The sequence below is a fragment of the Carettochelys insculpta genome, chromosome 3, assembly GCF_033958435.1.
Source record: "Carettochelys insculpta isolate YL-2023 chromosome 3, ASM3395843v1, whole genome shotgun sequence".
NCBI classification, from domain to species: domain Eukaryota; kingdom Metazoa; phylum Chordata; order Testudines; family Carettochelyidae; genus Carettochelys; species Carettochelys insculpta.
The window spans coordinates 127,240,224-127,263,545 of record NC_134139.1 but is presented as its reverse complement, the minus strand read 5'-3'; the positions used below and the strand labels follow the sequence as shown (position 1 = coordinate 127,263,545).

Genomic DNA, 23,322 nt, shown 5'->3' with positions numbered 1-23,322 from the left:
GTAGAGGAAAATGCCACAAACTGTTCTCATTGCAACATGAAGGAAAGTCTATAAAGTCTGTTGAAAATTGCACGTTACAGGATTCAATGTATAGTTGCAGTCTTTGTCCTCACCGCATTTACTTAAAGCGGTTTCATTGAGTCAGATGAATGCATCACAAAGCAGCCAAATCTGGCCAGCTGAGATTTCTCCTGATGTGGAGAGATCTTGGACAGTGCCGGGCTGGGGTTCCCAGCCTTTGCGCTGTTGCCTTACCTCATTTCCACCTTAAATGAAAAGGAGGCAATGGCTGGTGCATGCTCTCCTTCAGCCAGCATAGGTCGAAGTAGTGCCATATAGTTCTATAATCTGTCCTAGGTATTGTATGTGTACACCCTGGGAACAGGGGAGCCTCCCTTTCTGGTGTGCCAACCAAATAGTCACTCTGGGGTGATTGAGTCTAGGTCTATGCAGTTCATCTACCCTAAGAAAAGGTTTTATTTTATTGCACTTACCCCTTTTCCATCTGAGTTGAGCAAAAAGCTAGCTTCCTTTCAGCTGGGCCAAAGTTCCTTGTGATTTTAAAAAGAATTCATGTCTTAGCTTAGTAGTGGTGTGTTGAAGGTTTATGGGATAATTTCAGCTCTGTGTTCAGTGTCACGGTTCCATTCTTATGTACTTTTTTTCCTTCCCCACCCACCCAATATTTAGTTGGGTTGCTTATGAAAAACCAGGATTTGCAGGTCATCAATATTTGCTGGAAGAAGGAGAGTACCAGGAATGGAAAGATTGGGGTGGTTACAGTGGAGAGCTTCAGTCACTTCGACCTGTGATAAGTGTAAGTTCCAGGAAGATCTAGTACTGACTACTTGAGTTCAGTGCAGTGGTGGATTAACGTAAGGGGCAGTTGCCCCAGGGAACCCAAGGCTCCGTAACTCCATTTTCTTTAAGCAGTTAGCTTTAATGGAACAAAATAAATGTATTGCGTCATTCTTACTTTAAAATTAATGTAAGTGGAATGGTATTATGTGTCATGAGTGATAATAAGCATGAATAGATTCTAAAGCTTAAATGACACTACATTAGTGTTTTAATATGGGGCAGTGCTTGTGACTGTTGTCCCAGGACCCCACCTATTCTTAATCTGCCCCTGGTGCAGTGAAATACTTTATTACATTTCCTTTGTTTTTGTTTGCTTCAACAGGCGTTCACAAATCCACATATGATGATGTACAGTGAAAAAGACTTTGGGACTAAAGGTCCCAGTATTAATGTGCTAGGAATTATTTCCAATTTGAGAGACACTGGATATGGGCTGAGGACACAATCCATACATGTGTTGAGTGGAGTGTAAGTAATCTGTTTAATTACATTTTTTTCCTTGTTAGTGATTCTTTTTTAAGAAGCAACAAGCACTTTAGTATTTTCACTTCAATATCCTGTGAAGAAATCAGTCTGTGAATATGATTCCACATCTGTGGTTGCACAGGACGAAGAAGAATGAGGCTTGTTAGTAAATGTACTATGAAATTTATTTTCTTCCATTAGAAGACCAGATGTTCTTTAGGAAACATTGGCCTTTTAACTTGCAAAGGATCAGTGTGTGTGTGTAAATTATCTGTTCATCAGATGTTAAATAATAGTGTGCTATTGTAGCATGTTTTAAGCTGTAGTAAGACAATATTGCTCTGGGACTAATTTGCTATTCTGACTGCAACTCTGTGTTTTACTTGAGGCGAATCATAATAGCTGTATCCTTCAGTTCCCCTCTCTAAAATAGGGATAGTAATACTTAGCAAGCTCACAGATGTGTTGTAAGGATAAGTACTTGGAAGGCATTTGTGTGATATTGTTATGTGGGTCGTTATTCATTTTGTGTTTTTTCTGCACATCTTTGAGATGACACCTTTTCATAGTGAATTACAGTAAGCCCTCAATTTAACGGACTAAGGGGGGGAAGGGGTGTCCATTAATGCTGAAAGTCTGTTATATCCGAATGGTTAAACTGGATGATGATGCGCTGACCTTCCCAGCCCATCACTCACTCCTGTCCCCACTTCCCCTCACACCTCCATTTCCTTCTCACAATTACTAGGAGGGGAATTGAATGCCAGCCTGGCTCCTTCCACCTCCTGCAACTCTTAGCACTGCAGCTCCTTCAGCCCTGGCTTCCAGCCACCTGCACAAAGGTGGAGCGTGGCCACCCCCAGCCTGACAGCGGGTAGCAGCCTCCGACACCATGGCTGCTGCTCAGTGCCATTGCAGGCAGTGGCAGCTGGGTGCCAACATGCTTCATGCACATGGGGGTGGAGGAGGAGAGCTCCTGCATCCCACTGCAATCCCACCCTCTCTGGCTCCTCTAGTCCTGGTGGCCCCAGCAGCTGCAGGGCCCCTCCAACCTCAGCGGTCCCAGCCATTGTACCAGCTCCTCCAGCCCTAGTGGCAGCTCTGGTAAGTCTCCAGCATTTATTTGTGGAAGGCAGTGGGGCTGGCAGACAGTGTCCATTATTTCCAAAGCCTGTCATATCGGGGTCTGTTAAATCGAGGGTTTACTGTATTTTGAAGGAGGAGGGGAATATTCTGTTTAGTTTGGATATTTGTTCTTTATTATTAGGGTTACCATATTTGACCTTTCAAAAAAGAGAGACACTCCCTCTCAGGGGTGATCCGTATCATTATCTACCAACTCACCTTATATTAATGGGGTGTGTGTGTGTGTGTGTGTGTGTGTGTGTGTGTGTACTCTCACACACACACACACACCATAAGTTGGTACATATTGATACAGATACACTCCCTCTCAAGGGTATTGTCTTTTTTTTTATATGGTAACCGTATATTGTATGGTTTGCATAAATTTCTCTTATCTACTTGCAATTCAAATGATTATGAATCCTTATCAAACTCATTCCAATAGACCTTATAGTACCCTGCTTAATTTTGTGGTCCTAAATAACGAGTTCATATTATAATGTCACTAAAATGGGAGTAGTAGCCGAATCTTCTGTTAATGAATGCATGCGTGAGGATTTTGAAAGTATGTGGTACCTCTCAGTATAAAAATTTGACCTTTTAGGTTGCTATTTTTTCTCAACTCCTCCAGATATTTTTCAATGGGGCTCGCTATAGGGAGAATTCTGAGCCCAAAAAATTGAATGACAAATTCTAAACATCCTCCTACTCGGTCTCATCATATGCAACTGAAGGGAGGGTTAGATCCATTTGGGTGTCTTAAGTAAAATATTTTCATTGTAGCTGCCAAATGAAAATAAAACAAAAATTGCATTAGGATTTATTTTCCCTTTGATGTGCTTGTTTCTTTGGCTGTTACAGAATGATACTTTTCTCTAGAGAGATAATTGTTCTGCAATGAGGCCTTCAGGCTAATCTCTTGCCAGCACTAGTATTTTCTACAGCAGTATGTTTTAGAAAGACAAACAAGGGTTAGTCAGTGTATTCCAAGGTACACAATGACCGTGATAGCACTGAAGGATTTCGGACACATTGGTGCTTGTTTCTCCCTCCACAACACACAGCTAATTCACCTTGAAGGACCCCTTCCTGAACCTCAGACTCCACTGTCTTTATGAAGGCAGAGCTGCTTTTGATATCAGTGTGAGTTCTGCAAGAATAAGGGCTGCAGGATTGAGCTCACTGACTTGACACACTGCAAGCACTGTTTCTAAGGAATGTCATTTATTTCAAATTTTAGATATCATGGCCACCTTTCGTGCCTGGCATCCTCCAAGGCAAGGGTGCACAACGTGGGGGGTGTGACATTTCGTAAGGGGGGGGTGCAGCACAATCATCTTCCCTCCTCAGCCCCCAGAGCTTCCACTGCCTCCCCAGCCCTCTGATTTCTCCCAAGCAGCCTCCACTGCTGTGTAGCCCAGGGAACACTCCCTGCCCCACCTCCACTGGGCCAATCAGAGTGCATAGAGGCCCTGAGACAAGTAGCAGGGGCAGCCAGCGAGTTCCCAGCTTGATGAGGTACCCTCTTGGGATCTTGTACCCAAGCATCCCTGCCCCTTCAGGGCACCCCCTGGAGCCGCCCAGTACCCACTCACTAGGCATCCCACACCTTTTGAGCCCACCCCCCACAACCCTTCCTGTGGTCTTGCCACAGGTTGGGGGAACCCTGGCTAATTGCAGGGCTGACAAGGGGAGTGCAATCTAAAAAGTTTGTTCATCCCTGCTCTAAGGCTTTTTGTGCTCTTGGGTACAAGGGGGTAAGATGGGAGGCAGTCTCCTCCCACCCTAACCTTGAGACTGGGTGAAAGCCTCCACTCACCAGACCATATGTGTAATTAATATTTGTTCTGTAAAGAGTTAGATATCTCTTTGGGATCATAAATTCATTTTTCCCTTGCAAAAAATCCATTAATTTATGGTGGTGGTATGTGAAGTACTGAAATATGGGGTGCATGGAAGCTGCTGAATTCACCTTCACAGTTGGAGAGCAAAAACTCCACAGTTTTATTCATTTGCCTCAGAACTGAAAACTTGAAATAAGCGCAACATTTACTTGAAAAATGTGTGGTAGGTCTCCAGGTCCAGTCAACCCTTAATATATTTGTTGAGATAGCAGACCAAGGTGTCATTTGCAAAAATGTGCGCATTTTGTCCAGTAAGAACACAAAGCTACAAATTCATTTCACATAGGTCAGTGAACAGACAATAAATGGTAACAGCTTCAGTCTAGAACCCTCCCCAGATTTGAGTCTATAGCCCAAAAACCCTGTTGTTCTGCTATATCAAAAGGAGGACAGGAGACACTGGATATGGTTTAATCAGGCTACACTTCTACTGTTAGGTATCTGGGGCAGCCTAGCAGAAAAAGGACCATTGCAGGCAAATCCATGTTCGTTCAATACCTAGCTGGGGGGGGCTTCTGCCAGCCCCTCTCTTTTCCATCTTGGTCCCTCAGCCAACTCATTGATGGGACCTTGTGTCTGCCCCCTTTGATGAGAGTTAAGGTGGGCTATTGCAAAGGGGAGTTAGCTCCCTAATTCCCTCCCTCCCATTTCACTCTTAACAATTGCCTCCTTTTTAAAGTCCTTTACCAAGTCATTTATCTGGTCACTGTCCCTTCCCTGTGGAGCACTCACACTGCATATCTGCCTCACACAATGAGTTGTGACGTCTCAGACTAAGACCCTTCCCTACTCACCAAGACAGAGCCTCCATTGAACCTGCTGTAGAGGTTGTGAAAATCCCCTCACACTCCATCTAAGGCGGTCTGGGGGTAGAGAGGAAATATTCCTGCCAGCCCCCCAGCAAGGAGCAGCTAGTTCAATGTCCATAGCAGGTCATGACCAAACCTAGTATTTTGCCCCCTCCTGGGGTGGGGGGAGAGAGTGGGTACTGCTCTCTCTGGTCTGGGGAAAAGGGGCTTCTCTCTCTCTAATTGCCCCTTTTGAACTTCCAGCCCTTCTGGTTCATGGGGGTGAGTCAGTGTGGCCATGGAGATCAACTCCCATTTTTGCCTTGCTCCCCCTCCTGGCCATATAGAGCTATTCCATCTTCTCTGGCAAGCCAAACAGTGACCCGCTTCCCACTCACTTAAAGGTGCAGTCATTATCAGCTAGAAAACCCTAACCCATTACATAGGCTGGTAAGCTATAGAAGCAGTAGAGGTTTGTTATTGAATTTTAAGTAGTTCATCCAATATATTTTTAGATTAAAAATTTATTTTTTAAACTGAACATTTCAGTGTAGTTTTTAAATAAGTATTTTCAAAAATTACAAATGTTTGCAAATATTACGTTTGTATCTAAAGATTATTTTTACTTCTGCCTATAGTGCAAACAGATTTGAAAAAAATCTCTTTATTGCATGCTTCAAAAACAAATCCTTACTAGATTATTCTTCAATAATTTCCAGAAATTCCAGCATAATTTGTTAGAAAATCCAGGAAATAATTATTTTGTCATTTGAAAAGAGGAAAATGTTTATAAACTAAAAGAGCTACTTTGCTTTCTTAAGTCAGCACGGATATCTACTTCCATGTTGGCAGTTTTTCATTTGGCAGAAAATGGAAGCATTTAGCAGCAGAAGGTAACACCCTTTTAATGCAAGTTTAAACAGATACTAAAAGAGCTGCTTGTGAGTATAGAAACTTTCTGACTTCCTGCCTAGTTTTTACTCATCAAACGCTCAGTCACTATTTGTTTAAAAAATAAAATTAACTTATTTTGCAAAATACAATTAGTAATTGGACTGAACTTAACTTAGGGTCTTCAATGAAGAGTAAATTTGGTTCTGGTTCTTTTCTTAATTTAGAAAAAAAAACTCCCCCATCTCCCATAAATTTTTGTTTCGTATGCTGTGCTTCTTTAATTTGACTACCTTTTTCCTAATTTTCAAGTAATTAGTCTACAGGGTGGATCCAGTCTTATTTACCAAATAAAATGAACTTGAAATAAGAATTAAGAAGTGGCGGTTGCTAGTTAGAAAGGTGCCTTTTTTTGACTGCTATAGGGATATACCAACTAGTCTTCAGAGGTTCCAAGTACTCCCAATTCTTATTCAGTTATCAGTGATGGCTGTTTTAGAGCTTTCTTTCATCTGTTGGTCCAAAAGTGTTGTTAACATGACTGTAGATGCTACAAAGGGTAGATAGAGTTGCATGTCAGTGGTTCATCTCTCCCAGGTGTTCTGTTGTGGGGTTTCACAGGATCGATTGATTTTTTTTTTTTTGGTCAGCCTTCCATTCAGTGTGGCTGTTTCTACACATGACATTCTCCAAAAGTGACTTGCTAATAAATGGCCTGAAATATGCTAATAAGGAATGTATGTAAATTCCCAGCACCTCATTAGCATAAGGTCACATGATTTGGAGTCTGGTAGACGCTCTTCCAGACTCCAAAACAGCGAGTAGAAGTGCAGGCCCCGTGGGGTCTTCCAGAAGGAAGCCCTCCTTCTGGAGGCCCCTTCTTCCCAAAAATTTTACATAGAGAACTTGTCACAGTTGTGCAAGGCTTTGTTATTTTGAGACTGGATTACTATGATGCACCTTGCAAAATGATTAACTAGAAGATCACTCAGGCTTCAGCACACACCTGAGTCCCTTGCTGTTAAGAACAGCATCTATTTGCTCAAGATCCATTAACTTCAGTCAGACTTAATAACATGCATAAGGTTAAGAAGTGCTCTGTGAATACAAACGAGTCAAGACTGTGGTTTATTCATGTATACTTCATGAGATACCATGGTAGCCACCAATGTGGTAAGCGAGCATAGAACCCTCTCCAAGTGGGTGGGAAACAGAGGTAGAATGCACTGTGTCTACACTAGAAGGTATAGCCAGCAAAATATATGGAGCATCCATGCTAAAAATGCATTCTGTCAACAATATTTTGACAGAACTTGGCATCTTTGTTGACAGCTTTTTGCCTATCCCACATGAGGAAGAATGCCCTTCACAACAGAATCTGTTGACAAAAAAGCTGTGTGGACTCTCCAGGGGGCCCTCTGTGGACAGACAGGGTGTCCAGGTGACTGGGCAGCCCAGTCTGCTGTGCTTCCAGCTGGCCATTCTATCGAGGGAGTGGCTGGGCAGTCTGGATGCTTTGTGTTGACAGAGCCGCTCAACAGAGCAATCTGCTTTCATGTGTGGTCACAATCTGTTGACTGAAGTTTTATTGGAAGATATCTTTTGACAGTAACTTCTGTTGACAGATTGCTGTAGTGTAGACATAGCCATGGTGTTGCAGTAGTATGCAGAAGTGCTCAAGAGGGATCTGTGAAGTGTCAATGCCCCCACTTAGATTTACTATCCCAAGTCCTTACTTTCATGACAGTAAATATAGCTTGAAAAAACTGAAATATAATTTGAGGTCTTTTTTAAAAAAAAAAAAAAAAAATTATTCTTGAGTTTAATGAGACTCAGGTGCATTTGTAATGGAAAGGCTAGTAAACATCTGTTTGAAAAATTGGCCAAGGTGGTTTCATTTTCAAAGCTTCTGGCATATGTGACCTGCAGATATAGAGTGCACCCTGTAGACATTGTGACCTACAGGTATTGTATGCACATTGGAAACATTTTCAACTTTTATGTTTTGTTTACCATACATACCAATGTCACTTTGATTAAGTAGTTTTATAATGACTTGGGTGTATATCTTGGAATATGCCTTAAATGATTAGTTAAAAGACTCAGTTACAGATGAGTCAGAAGAGGTAATATGAAGGATTATAAGAATGAATTCACTGTGGACAAAGCCTGTGTACCGGTTTATTTTATTGAATTTTTTTCTCATCAGATCTTCAGCTGGTATAAATCGACATAGTTTCATTTAAGTCAGTGAAGCTATCCCACTTTACATCTGCTGACAATCTTTGTGCTTTGAAGAAGAGCTTTGTCAGTAGAAACTGTTCTTCAGTATTGGGATTCCGCTGAATAAATTACGTCTACACAAAAAGTATCTGTTGACAGAAGTGACTGTTGGAAGGAGCTTCCTGGCAAAGCTTCTGTTAACAGATTTCATCTACACACAAAAGCAGGTCGAAAGGGCAGTCCGCTCTGTTGGTGGAGAGAAACCAGACTGCCTGGCCCTCTCGTGACAGAACTGATGACCAGAAGTTCTGCAAACAGCAGTGTCTGGCGAACTGGAAGCCCTGTCGGTCGACAAAGGTGCCCTGAAGTGTCTACGCGGCTGTTTTGTCAAAAGCACACTGTTGGGGGAGGTGTTATATCGGAATGTGCTGGGTTTTGTGGACCAACAGTCAACAAAGTGCATTTTGCATGTAAACAGTCCATGGTTTTTCCCAATAAAAGTCCCGATTTGCCAGGAAAAGCTTCGCATGTAGACATAGCCAAACTGCCTCTTCCGCAGTGCCTCATTAACATTTCCCTTCCAAAAGGGAGGGGCAGATGTGGACATGGCCCTTGTGTTAGCTTTTAGTTTTGTGGGAGGAAAAAGTCCTTCCAGCTGGTGGCATATTTCCTAGCGGGAGAGAGACTGTGCTCCAGCAGAGTTTCACGAATGAACTAATTATTTTTGTTTTGGTGTGATCTCTGGTTTGGTTTGGTTTGGTTTGGTTTGGTTTGGTTTTTAAAAAAAAAAAAAAAACTTAGTCAGGTATGATGTTCATAATATGTTACTGCACCAGGGTATTCTTAATGCTTCTGCCAAACATCCTTGGATGTTACAAGAGAAGAGCTAAGGCAATAAATAAAATTATAGAAGTAATGACATAATAAAAGCTTTAAATTTGAAACATCACAAATATTTCCTCTGATCAGGGACAATACAGTTGAGCATCTTGACAGGTAAAATGCCTAGAGGTCCTTGTGTCTTGTAGTAGTTAAGTTTGAAGAGAGTGTTGAAATTTCTTCTTTTTTTCCAAAGTCGTACATGCAGGACAAAAGCATGACTATTATTATGGGGAGGGGGGTTAATAGTAAAATCATATACATATGGTTCTTGTGAGTTCCCTGTTACAGTATGGGGGCTGATTCCAAGTGCCAGTTGGTAAATGTGCAACCTGGGGTAGAATCATCGAACCCTAGGGTTGGATGGGACCTCAGGAGGTCACTGAGTTTAGCCCCCTGCTTCAAGCAGGATCAACCTCAAAGAAGTCATCTCAGGTACGACCTTGTCAAGCCTGGATTTAAAAACCTCTAGGGACTGAGATTGCATCACCTGTATAGGCAGCGCATTCCAGTGCTTCACCACACTTCTAGTGAAGTAGTTGTTCCTAATATCCAACCTACCCCTCTCCTTCAGTAACTTCAGACCATTGCTGCTTGTTCTGCTGTCTGTCACTACTAAAGTCAGTTTCTCTCCATCCTCTTTAGAGCTCCTTTTTAGGAAGTTGAAGGCTGCTATTAAATCACCCCTCAGTCTTGTCTTCTGTAAACTGAACAAGCACAAATCCCTCAGCCTCTTCTCAGAGGTCATGTGCTCCAGCCCCTTGATCATTTTCATTGCCTTCTGCTGAACCTGCTGCAGCACATCCACATCCTTTCTATACTGGGGGGCCCAAAACTGGACTCAGTACTCCAGATGTGGCCTCCCCAGTGCCAAATAGAGGGGAACAACTACTTCTCTAGATCTGCTCACACTCCTCCTCCTAATACACCCCAATATGCCATTAGCCTTCTTGAGTATAAGGGTGCACTCTTTACTCATATCCCGCCTTTCATCCACTGTAATCCCTAGGTACCTTTCCACTGTACTGCTGCTTAGCCAGTCGGTCCCCAGTCAGTAGCAGAAAGGGCTCAGCAGCTCATGGTGTAGGACATCTAAAATTTTTGAGGCAATGTACTATTTATTTTCATTTTGTTTTTAATGATGACCTGTGCATACAATTGCCCTTTAGAAATAACGCTAACATTAACTATTTCATGCATCATTTGATGATCATCTAATCTATTCATTCCCTCTGAAGCACCTGGTATTGAATACTCTTGGAGGATAAGATACGGGTCCAGATGGATGTTTGTCTGATCCATTGTGCCTTTTTTATGTTCTTAACAGTTAAATTAAAAATAACAGAAGAGGAAGCCGTGCTAGTCTATACACTAGCAAAACAAAAAGCAGTCAAGTAGCACTTTAAAGAAGAGCAAAATAGTTGATTAGGTGAGCTTTCGTGGGACAGACCCACTTCTTCAGACCATAGCCAGTCCCACGAAAGCTCACCTAATAAACTATTTTGCTCGTCTTTAAAGTGCTACTTGACTGCTTTTTGTTTTAAATTAAAACTGATTATTGACCAGTGTTTTGAAATAGTGTTTTGGTCTCTTTTTCAGGTGGGTAGTCTATGAGAATCCTGACTTCACAGGAGAGCAGTACATACTTGATAAAGGACTGTATCCCAACGTGGAGTCTTGGGGTGGCAAGAATAATAAGATCTCTTCAGTTCAGCCTATAGTTGTGGTAAGGAAAAGGAGAGGGTGGTTTGTATTACTGTTTTATACAGTTCTAATGAAATTTGTTTGCTTAAGTTCCCCTGGAGCCATGAGTTTTTGAATGCTTTTGCATTAATTCATCACTCTTAATAGCTTTTTTGTTTTTCCAAATGTTTTAGGATACCACCAAAAGCCGAATGGGGAAATTTAAGGTAAGCCCTGCTCTGAATTTGTAACACCAATATACTCCAGCATATATAATGCATATAAATAAATAATTATTTATTTTGTCAAATGGTAATTTGAGCAAATGACTAAAATATCTAGAAACCTGAGCAAATGCCTGAGATGTCACAATAATTGACTGGAGTGGAGTTAGCTACAGCCTGTCAAATTTACGAGAACCAATAATTGTTGAGTAACTTCCAATATTCATAGTTGAGTGCTATTTTGTTCCTATTTATGAGAGTGATTGATGTTTTCTGGCTCCATTATCTTCAGCTCTCCGTCCCTGCTTTTTTTTTCATTCCCCCTCTGCTCTTCCATGCCGCTGCTGTTTATCTGATTTCCTGACCCTCAAGAATTAAAAAACTTCAGGAGCAAAGAAATTACTGATGTAATATCAATTGTTAAAAATAAAGCACAGAAGTCAGGAAAGGCAGACTTAATACAGCATTTCCTGATTTTGGAGGACTTAATTTCTGAATATTAACACCACATTAACAGTTTCTTATCAATTCAGTGCCCACCAACTTAAAACGTCATAAGAAAAAACACTACAAATGAATGAAAATATGGAGGGTAGAATTAAAAAAACCCTGTTCTCATCCATAAATATAGTGTAAACTGATACTGCTTGTTGAACACAGAAGAAACTTGCCTTTGGCAGGAGACAATGTGCCTGGTCAGTCTTAACTTTTCCTTTGTTGCTTGTGTGTTTTACCTTTTCTCGGTGTCCTGAAGATATGCATTGGAAAATAGTGTGATGGCTTAGCACGCATGTTCAAATCTCTGCAACCTCCATGCTCTGACTGTGTCCTCAGTGGAGTTATACAGAAGTAACAGGCCATAATCTGAGGGATACAGAACTAGCCCTGGAATTAGACTTTAGTTAATAATTCTGTCAAGAGAGTGTAGATGCGGGTCTCTCTCTCTGTCCCTCATAGATCTGTGGAACTGTGATGGTTTAAAGAATAGTAAAATCTTTTTGTCACTGAGGCAAGGAGATATGACTCTGAGGCTGTGTCTACACGAGCCTCAAACTTCGAAATGGCCACGCAAATGGCCATTTCGAAGTTTACTAATGAAGCGCTGAAATGCATATTCAGCGCTTCATTAGCATGCGGGCGGCCGCGGCACTTCGAAATTGACGCGCCTTGCCGCCGCACGTCTCGTCCCGACGGGGCTCCTTTTCGAAAGGACCCCGCCTACTTCGAAGTCCCCTTATTCATGAAGGGGACTTCAAAGTAGGTGGGGTCCTTTCGAAAAGGAGCCCCGTCGGGACGAGACGCGCGGCGGCAAGGCGCGTCAATTTCGAAGTGCCGCGGCCGCCCGCGTGCTAATGAAGCGCTGAATATGCATTTCAGCGCTTCATTAGTAAACTTCGAAATGGCCATTTGCGTGGCCATTTTAAAGTTTGGGGCTCGTGTAGACGTAGCCTGAATGAGCAGAGGATGCTTATATTTAGTGAGGTTACAGATTTTAGAAGACTTGAAAAATAGGAAAGGTATACGTTTTCATCCTTAATTTATTATTTTAGTTTATTGTTAACTTTATTATTTATTTTTAAAAAATCATGCACAGATCAAACTTGAAAAAATTCAGACTAAATGGTGACTATTGCATAAACTCATGAGCCGATGGGGGAAGAAGTCTTGTTTAATATAATTTGTATTCTTAACTGCTATTGTGCCTTACCAAAGCTTTGCTCCATACACCTGTACATAGCTTTTAGGGAAAGTATTTCAAGGATATTTATTACCCAGTCCCATGCACATTATATGATTCTTAAGTGAAATAAGAAACATTGGACCTATGTTTTCTTTGGAGGCATAGTCTGTTGTACATGGTATTCCTCTTGTGGGAAACCTTTGCACGTCTGGACGTGTACTTTTATTAAGTGTGATTAAATTTGGCATAATTCCCATGATAAAGGATTTCTGTGTGACTTGATTTAATTATTGCATCAATTATTCTCCTAAAGTAATCTTTAAAAAAAAAAAAAAAAAAAAAAAATCAACCACTTTATGTGTGGCTTTCAGCCTAAGGTGAAATTTAGGGATAAAGAGAGATAAAGGGAGTTGTAATATAAATGTTGACATAACTTTAGCTATTGTAGTACTAATACGTGTCTAATCTGGGAAATTGTAGTGCACCCAGCATTGTGGTATCTGAGTGCCTTCCAAAGTTCGTATAACACTTAGATTCTGAGAAATCAGGTTGTTTTATATAGATGAGGAAGGAAGAATGTATTCGTCAGATTAAGCTGAATAAAGACCCAAGACAAATGAGTTCATTGACCATTTATAATTCTTAATTTACAAGAAGGATTTGAAAAATCTACTCTGACCGGTATTTAAAGGCCACGTCTACACAAGAAGCCTCTGTTGACAGAAGTCACTGTTAGAAGGAATTTCCTGGCAAAACGTCTGTCAACAGATTGCTCTTTTGTTCTGCTTGTGTGTGTAGATGCAATCTGCTCTGTCGACAGAGAGCAGCCAGGCTGCCCAGCCCTCTCTCAACAGAATGGCTGGTTGGAACTCTGAAAACAGGGCTGCCTGGTAAACCAAAAGCCATGTCTGTCGACAGAAGGGCCCCAGTGCATCTACACAGCTGTTTTGTCACCAGAACACTATCAAGAGATGTGTTATACTTGACCAGGGAGAGGTATAATGCTGCTGGCGGATGTGCCGGGTTCTGTTGACAACATGCGTTTGCCATGTAGGTGCGCCACTTTTTTTCCAGCAAAAGCCCGGTTTTGCTGGGAAAAGCCACTCATGTAGACATGGCCAAAGAGGGGTGTCTCTTGAATTTCTTGTATGTTGCTGAATAATTTACTGCGGAAAGTAATTTTTAATCTGATTACCTCAGTCTTTCAGAAAAGTAATTTATATGGTGTTAATGTTGCAAAACTGAAAGATTCTGGCCATGTCTGCACTAGCCAAAAACTTCAAAATGGCCATGCAAGTGGCCATTTTGAAGTTTACTAATGAAGCGCTGAAATACATATTCACCGCCTCGTTAGCATGCAGGTGGCCGCGGCACTTAGAAATTGACACGGCTCGTCCAGACGGGGCTCCTTTTCGAAAGGACCCCGGCTGCTTCAAAGTCTCCTTATTCCTATCTGCTCATAGGAATAAGGGGACTTCGAAGAAGCCGGGGTCCTTTCGAAAAGGAGCCCCGTCTGGACGAGCCGTGTCAATTTATAGGTTCTGCGGCCACCTGCATGCTAAGGAGGCGCTGAATATGTATTTCAGCGCTTCATTAGTAAACTTCGAAATGGCCATTTGCATGGCCATTTCGAAGGTTTTGGCTAGTGTAGACGTAGCCTCTCTGTTTTTTAAATGCATTTGAATATAAGCATGGATGGAGGGTAATATTTGACTTATCAAGTGGAATGTGTTGACTGCATTGTTGTTAAATCTTCTCTTAATGTATATCCTATGATTTTTAAAGGTCCAGCTATTTTCAGAGCCAGAATTCAAAGGTGACAGCCAAATATTTGAGAAAAATACCAATTGTATTGATGAATCATTTGCTACAAAGTCTTCAAAAGTTTTGGGCGGCAGGTAAGCATGGAATTATGATTATTGCAAAACTATTTAAATGGTAGAGAATTTTTAAAATCAATTTTACAGCTCTCTGAAATTGGAAATGGGTGAAGGATCCAATCTGACATACCAACCATGGAGTTAAATAAAAGAAAAAATGTTTTGCAGTTCATCATGTGAATTTTTAACTCTAATACCTACGGTTTGTCATGTTTCTCTCAGTTGCTTATTTCTGCTAAAATATTTGAGTGATGCTAAGGAATATTGGAAAGCACTGGCAGAACTTTGGTTAGGAGTAGAATACTTGTTATCAGATTTCTTTTCCCTTCTCTTCCTGCAGCTGGATTGCATATGATAAAGAAGATTTCTGTGGTAACCAGTATGTGTTAGAAGAAGGAACCTATCCTAATCTATCTGCAATGGGATGTCCACCTGAAACAAGACTTAAATCTCTACAGGTTATAAACATTGTAAGTTTAACTGAGTATATACACATAGTAGGAGTATTCGTCTCATATTTTCAGCAATATAATAGACAAAGTACAAGTGGTATAGGAACAAGTTACAACTCAGTAGCTATGTGTATGGAGTCTGATTTCAGTTCATGAACCAGAAATGCCTTTGAATGAGACACGTGCAAGAAATAAGGGATGAATTTTCAAAATCATCTAAGGGATTTTGTGGCACAGGCCCCTTTGAAAGACACTAGGCCCTGCATTCATCAATCTTATAGGTGTTTTTGAAATGTTTCCTGTACATCAGTGAAGCTTTTTATCAAAAAATCTTCGTTACATCACGCTGTGAACTAGCATCTTCTGAACTTGCATCATTCATGAGTAGATCCTGGTTGTTTTCTCATATTCTTCTGGTGTCATGTCTGAACTTATATTGTAAGTCCTTCATGACAGGGGACCATGGAACCTTCATTTGATGTCAAGTGTCCAAATGCATTTGGATGTTGTCAAATAACAATTTTTAGTTGTAACTCTGTGACATAGCTCGATGTGTGTACACACTTGTTTTGTTTCTGTACTTGCCGGTACTGAGTACTGGCACCTTGGCAACCCCAGCTGAGCACTGTCTTCTCTGTGTGTGTGTGTGTGAACTGTAGTGGACTTGCATGCCAAAATTGTGCAGAACAATAAAGTAAAGGAAGTTTTTAAACTTAATACCTCTTTTGTTTTTAGAGTTGCTAACCTTTGCAATTTTGTATGAAGAAACATATGTTTGGGGATTTCCCTAATCATTTTCTTTCTTTAAGTAGTTTGTACAATGAATGACTCAAAATATAGTAAAACTGAGCAAAAATATAAAATTAACAAATCAGGCAAACACAGGAATATGGTATTTGCAGGGCACTGTATGAAATGACTGGGGCAATGTATGTCTCTCAACGCAGTTCACACTGCTGTGGTTTACATGCTATTTGTATTTTAGGCATTTTTCTCTCATCAAAAGCACCAGATCTATAATAATTTAAAGAACCCCCACCCCCAAGTTTAATTTCTGGAGCACATCTCTGTGGGAATGTGGGAATGCTGTGATTTTGACCTCAGAAACGTTAATCTTGAGGGTTTATTCTAGTGAATTATTAACATGATTGTAGCCTATAAGAGGAGCTCCAAAGAAGAGATGGGTAAGAGAGAGACACTACGGCTTCACTCAACTGACAGTTTTATTGTGGGGAGACATGGGGGTTCTATCAGTGTTTTAGGCCTTAACAGTCATTTTAAAGCTGCTTTTTCTTTTGGGTGTGAAGATTAGAATTCCCCAGGGATTTTCAACTGATCAGTCCAATGAGTTAGTCTGAAAGAATAATTGTGATGTGTGCATAGCAACACACAAATTTGTGCATGTATGCATTGTCACAAGGATAGACTTGTCTACTGCACACAGAAATTCTGTGTGTGGGTTATGGAGGCTTGGGGGCTTTCTTAGTAAGCTGCTGCCAGTAAGAAAGAATGGCTGAGGATTTTCTTAATTTTCAAAATCTGCAAGATTAACACTCACAGTAACCATCTGGAGTGCTGTAAATGTGTTTAAATTGGACCCTTTTTTAATATAGGAACTTTCTGAGCCAAGCATAGCCCTCTTCGAAAAGGAAGATCTCAAGGGGAAAAAAATGGAGTTCACTACAGAAGTCTTAAATCTCCAGTTCCTAGGATACAATCCTCAAATAGCTTCTGTTCAAGTTGCTGGTGGCATGTAAGTTACATTTACTACTTCTATGGAAATTAATTAAATGTTAAATAATGCGGGGGGGAGCCTTAGAAGATAAATTATATTCCACTGGACTATTACTGTAAAATACATAGGTACTCTCATTTCTATTTACTGAGCTGAGAGAGTCGTAATGCCTACTTGCTACAAGATAATTATACTGGACCAGAAAGCACTCTGTGCCTTGTAGGAAGCAGGCTGCCTGGATTGCACATATAATAATGATATAAGAATTCAAAAATAGCTAAACTGGGTCAGACCAATGGTCCATTTAGGCCAGTATACTGTCTTGTGATAATAGCCAATGTCTGATGGTTCAAAGGGAACTAAAAGAGCTGTGCAGATGGTCACGTGAGCCATCACCTTTTATCCAGTCCCAGCTTGGGGCAGTCTGAGTATGGGGTTGCATCCCTGACCATCTTAGATCCATCAGTAACTGCAGTATACTCTTTGTTATCTGGATCTTTACTAACGGGAATTCTCAGTTAACCGGCAAATTTCATGAATATCAGTATGCATTTTGTTGCTTAACTAATGGGGAAAAAAACCAGAAAATTATCCAGAACACATTTTTGGTCATAGTATTTGGTGTATAAAGGTTATCTTGTAGGGTGATATATGGCACGCTTAACTAGTAGCAAGAAAGAATGTCGTGTATAGCTCATATAGAGGTCCGAGTAGGGAGATCAAAGGAATCTTTGTATGTCTGGGATTGGTCATTGATGCTGTGTATGTGAAAGCAGAATAAAGTTACAGGTTCACATAGTAGTGTTAAGCATCCCACATGTTTGGTTTCACTTGTTACAAAAGCTTCAAATTGCCAACTACGTATAATGTGTGAGAATTTCTGACCGATTTGTATACCCCTCTGGTAACCAGAAAATTTAATTAACCAGAATCCCCCATTCCCTGATGTTTCTGGGTAATAGAGTATGTTATCTAAATCCTTTTTGTACCTAGTTATACTTTTGGCCTTTACAACATTCCCTATAGCATCAGATGTCCCTGGTTGACTGTGTGTTGTATGAATACTTCCTTGTGTTGGTTTAAATTTGTTTCCTGTTACTTTCATTGGGTGATCACTGGTTCATGTGTTATATTAAGGGGTAGGTAATTCTTGCCTTATGTATTTTGTCTGCACCATTCATGATTTTATAGACATCTATAATATCCCCCTTTACTTGTCTTTTTCCTAAGATGATCAGTCCCAGTCTTTTTAATCTCTCCTTGTATGAAATCTGTTCTGTTCCTTCAATAATTTTTGTTGCCTTCTCTGTACCGTTTTCCAGTTGTAATACATTTTTTGATATGGGGCAACCAGAACTGTTTTCAGTATTCAGGATGTGAGCGTATCATGGATTTATATGGTGACATCATGATATTTTCTTATTATTTATCCCTTCTTTGAGTGACGTGTCTTTCACACATGAATGCACCATGTGCATGAGTCCAGAAGTGTTCTCCATGCAATGTCTGACCCACACATGGACAGCATATCCTCTTGTTCTCCCTCATAAGGGCATAGGGGTGGTGTGAGTCAGCTTTACTACAGTTCTCTTTTACTGCTTCATGACCTGAGTAGGATCTCTGGTTCCTCCTTTGCTCCTTGTCTTGTTAGGAGAGTTGTTGTATACTTTGTATAAATAGTGCCCAGATAGTTATATAGGTTACTTAAGAAAGCTTTGTGTAGAGTGCTGTATTGTAGCAAATACAGAACCTCCCCTGTCAGGAGACAGCTTTCCTTCTAATTTTTTATATCTACCTGAAGAATGACTTTTATTATGTGCACCAATATTGAGGTGATACATACCATAAGTAGAAACAAAAAGACATGAGAGTCAACATAGGAATAGCTGCTCCAGCCAAGATAGGTTAAGTGTTTCTGTGAATAATGAGTTCTAAATTAAATTTGAAAGAAAATTATGAAATGCATAGACTAGTCAAACTAAAATAACACCACTTTGAGAGAATATATGTGCGTAGTAGGAAGTATCAAGAAGTAATAACACATGTATGTAGTCTTTTATAAAAAACCAGCCTTCAACACAAACTTCCACACCACTGAACTTTACTGAAATAAGACAGGAGATTTACATTAGACACTTCACTACTCTGCAGAGGAAAAAGGACTGCAAGCTGTCTAAACTCCTGCCTGCCACACAGAGCCACAGCAGTGGTACCACTAACTCAGCCAGCAGTATCGTCAATCTGTCCAGCTACACATTCAGCTCAGCAGAAGAGTCTGCTCTTTCTCGGGGACGCTCTTTTTGTCCCACCACCCGCACAAACACAATACAGTTCTGCAGTGATCTGGAAGCCTACTTTCGCAGTCTCAAAGAATACTTTCAACACAACACTGACCAGCACACCATTACACAGACACCCTCCCAGCAGCACAAGAAGAGTAACTCCACATGGACTCCTCCTGAGGGTAGAAATAACACCCTGGACCTATAAATAGAATGCTTCTGCCAACGCGCACAGGCAGAAATTGTGGAGAAACAGCATCATTTGCCTCACAACCTCAGTCATGCGGAATGCAATGCTATCCATAGCTTCAAAACAACTCTGATATTATAATCAAAGAGGCAGATAAAGGAGGAGCTACTGTCATCATGAACAGATCTGACTACCAGAAGGAGGCTTCCAAACAACTCTCCAATACCAGATTTTACAAGCTACTTTCCTCAGATCCCACCGAGGAATACACTAAGAAACTACACCATCTGCTCAGGACACTCCCTACACAAGCACAAGAACAGATTTATACCAACACACCTCTAGAGCCCCATGCGGGGCTATTGTACCTATTACCCAAGATCCACAAACCTGGAAATCCTGGATGCCCCATCATCTTGGGCATTGGCACTCTTACTGAAGGACTGTCTGGTTATGTGGACTCTCTCCTCAGACCCTATGCCACCAGCACTCCCAGCTGTCTCCGAGACACCACTGACTTCCTGAGAAAACTGTAGTACATCAATGACCTACTACCAGAAAACACTGTCCTAGCCACCATGGATGTAGAGGCTCTCTATACCAACATCCCACACAAAGATGAAATAAGTGCTGTCCGGAACAGTATCCCTGATGATGCTACAGCACATCTGATGGCTGAGCTCTGTAACTTTATCCTCACACACAACTATTTCAGATTTGGCGACGATATATACCTTCAAATCGGCGGCACAGCTATGGGTACCCGCATGGCCCCTCAATATGCTAATATTTTCATGGCTGACCTGGAACAGCGCTTCCTTAGCTCTCGTCCACTAACACCCCATCTCTGCTTACGCTACATTGATGACATCTTCATCATCTGGACCCACGGGAAGGAGACTCTGGAGGAATTCCACCGGGACTTCAACAACTTTCACCCCAACATCAACCTCAGCCTGGAACAGTCTACACAGGAGATCCACTTCCTGGACACCATGGTGCTAATACGCGATGGCCACATTAATACCACCCTGTACCGTAAACCCACTGACGGCTACACCTACCTTCATGCCTCCAGCTTCCATCCCAGACACACCACACAGTCCGTTGTCTACAGCCAAGCACTAAGGTATAACCGCATTTGCTCCAACCCCTCTGACAAACACCTACAGGATCTCTACCAAGCATTCTTGAAACTGCAGTACCCACCTGAGGAAGTGAAAAAACAGATCAACAGAGCCAGACGTGTGCCATGAAGCCTCTTATTACAGGACAAGCCCAAGAGAGAAACCAACAGAACACCAGTAGCCATCACCTACAGTCCTCAGCTAAAACCTCTATAGCGCATCATCGGGCATTTACAACCCATCCTGGACAATGATCCCCCACTTTCACAGGCCTTGGGAGGCAGACCAGTCCTTGCCCAAAGACAACCTGCCAACCTGAAGCAAATCCTAACCAGCAACTATACACCACACCAGTCACTCTAACTCAGGGACCCACCCATGCAACAAACCTCATTGCCAGCTCTGCCCACATATCTACACCAGCAACACCATTACAGGACCTAACCAGATCAGCCACACCATCGTGGGTTCATTCAGCTGCACGTCTACCAATATAATTTATGCCATCATGTGCCAACAATGCCCTTCTGCTATATACATCAGACAAACTGGACAGTCTCTACATAAAAGAATAAATGCACACAAATCAGATATCAGAAATGGCAATATACAAAAACCCGTAGGAGAGCACTTCAATCTCCCAGGCCACACAGTAGCAGACTTAAAAGTAGCTATCCTACAGCAAAAAAGATTTCAAGACCGGACTCCAAAGAGAAACTGCTGAGCTACAATTAATCTGCAAATTCGACACCCGAAGCTCAGGATTAAACAGACTGCGAATGGCTGGCTAAATACAGAAGCAGCTTCCCCTCCCTTGGCGTTCACACGTCCAGATCAACTGCTGGTAGGAAGCCTCATCCTTCCTGACTGAGCTAACCTTGTTATCCCCACCCTTGCTCTGGCTTATTTATACCTGGCCCTGCAGATTTCCATGACCAGCATCTGATGAAGTGAGTCTGTGCTCACGAAAGCTCATGCTCAAAACTTTTCTGTTAGTCTGTAAGGTGCCACAGGACCCTTCATTGCTGTTACAGACCCAGACTAACACGGCTACCCGTCTGATACTTGACACACATTGGGGAGATGGTGTGCGTGTGTGTGACACAGACTGTGTGCTGGGAAAGTCTGAGACACCATGCGCTGTCTCTTTAAAGCCTCACACCAGAAAGCTCAGACCATAGCAGCTGAGCTCTCCTGATTGAGCTCTGTCTTCCTCTCTCTGGCTGCGTAGAGGTGACTTTTATATGGGCAAGGTGAAAGCTTGGGTTGGGATGAGAGACTCTTCATGTGTCTGTCTGTGTCCCACACGTAGACAAAGACTCTGTGCATGACAGAGAGAGGGAAGAAAGAAACACACACACACACACACACACACACACACACACACACACACACACACACACACACTGCGTCTACGCTACGAGATAAAATCAGATTTATTAATATCGATTTATAAGTTCGATTTTGACCATCCTCACTTCCACCATGCTCCCCAAGTCATTGCTGCCACACACAAATTGGCTAACATTGTTGCATTAGTATGCTGTGCAAAGCTATTCCCCAGTTCCCTCATCCCCGTAGCATTCTGGGTGTGTTAGCTGGGCTGGACATCGTCTTCCCCCATTGCATTTTCATCATTCCCCTCCCGATCCCCGAAAATGTCGCTCCTTGGAAGTAATGCAGAGAATCTTTGGTTTTCCCCAAGATTACATTGCCAGCACAGGTGCAGTGACTGTATTCTGAACTGTCCATCCATTTGTCCCACTTCCAGTCATTGCCTGCATGGGATCCCTGAAATGAATGCAGGGGCCTGGACTGTTTTTTAAAGTGAAAAGAAAGAGGATAGAAACGTGCAGGAAAAGAGAATTGCTGGTTTCCTTCTGGTGTCAGCAAGCCCCAGCAGGGGCAAAGGGGCGGGGGGGTGCAATGGGGGGCCAGTTGAAGTGGTCCTTCCCCAGCAACAGCAAGCCCCTTAGCCGCCAGGGAGACCTTTTTCCTTGGCAGTAGCAAGCCCCAGTATGGGCCAAGGGTGGGGCGGTGGTTTAGTGGAGAAACAGTTTGAAGTGGTCTTTCCCCAGTATCTTAACCACCTGGGGAGGTTTCCTCACGGCAGCCGCAGAGCCCCCAGTATCTTTCCCACCTTTGGAGCCCTAAACGCGTGACTGGCAGCACTGAACGGCAGGCACATCCTTTTATTGGGTTGGGTTGAGGGCTACCCACATGATGTGGCTGAGTGTGGGAAGGACCCAGACTGTGTGGTGCCTGTGGGGGAGGGATGGGGGTTCACACACAAATGTAAACCGCTGAGAGGAAGTTTCTTGGTGTGTTATGCAACCACGACCCCCAGCGCAGCCTTGTTCACGTGTGGCACAGTGGGGCAGGGGATGGTGCCAGGCAGTGCACAAAAAAATAGCAAGTGTACAGACAGAGCCACAAGCACCCTGTAGGGGCTATTTCAATGGGTAGATGCATGCACGTCGCTAACAGCATAGAACGAACAAAGCCATTTCTCAGGCTGTCATACTAACATGAGCCTACAGCTAAAGGCTCACTGCTCCCACTTGGAAATTCACAGTCGTCTTGTTGCTGGAGAGCAGCGGCCAGAGCAGAGCACTGAGAGGACACTGGTGGATTACATAAGGGACACCTCTGGAGGCTAATAAATTCACTTTTTTAAGATGTGGCAATTCCACACTGGCCTTTTATTGAACTTCTTCTGAATTCGAGCTGGACACTAAACCCGTCAGGTAACTGTGATTCTGTAGTCTCGAAATTAGTGTACCCAAAATTAAGCTAAAGGTCTTTACAGTGATGACGGTCACATGGTAAAGTTGAGCTAATGGGATTAAATTAGAATTTATTTCGTAGTGTTGACACAGCCAGAGGCTGTGTGAGAGAGGGAGGCATACAGAGACTCTGTGGCTATGGCCAC

General features: G+C 42.2%; 1 protein-coding gene across 1 annotated transcript in view; it reads left to right on the top strand.

Moving 5' to 3' along the window:
• Positions 1 to 23,322, top strand: part of CRYBG1 (crystallin beta-gamma domain containing 1) — a 169,526-nt gene that overhangs the window by 125,375 nt on the left and 20,829 nt on the right. Inside the window, exons 13-19 of the mRNA XM_074988832.1 lie at positions 691 to 817; positions 1,184 to 1,329; positions 10,736 to 10,862; positions 11,014 to 11,046; positions 14,510 to 14,622; positions 14,945 to 15,074; positions 16,670 to 16,809. Coding sequence (XP_074844933.1) covers positions 691 to 817; positions 1,184 to 1,329; positions 10,736 to 10,862; positions 11,014 to 11,046; positions 14,510 to 14,622; positions 14,945 to 15,074; positions 16,670 to 16,809 — 816 coding nt within the window. The remainder of the gene's footprint in view (positions 1 to 690; positions 818 to 1,183; positions 1,330 to 10,735; positions 10,863 to 11,013; positions 11,047 to 14,509; positions 14,623 to 14,944; positions 15,075 to 16,669; positions 16,810 to 23,322) is intronic.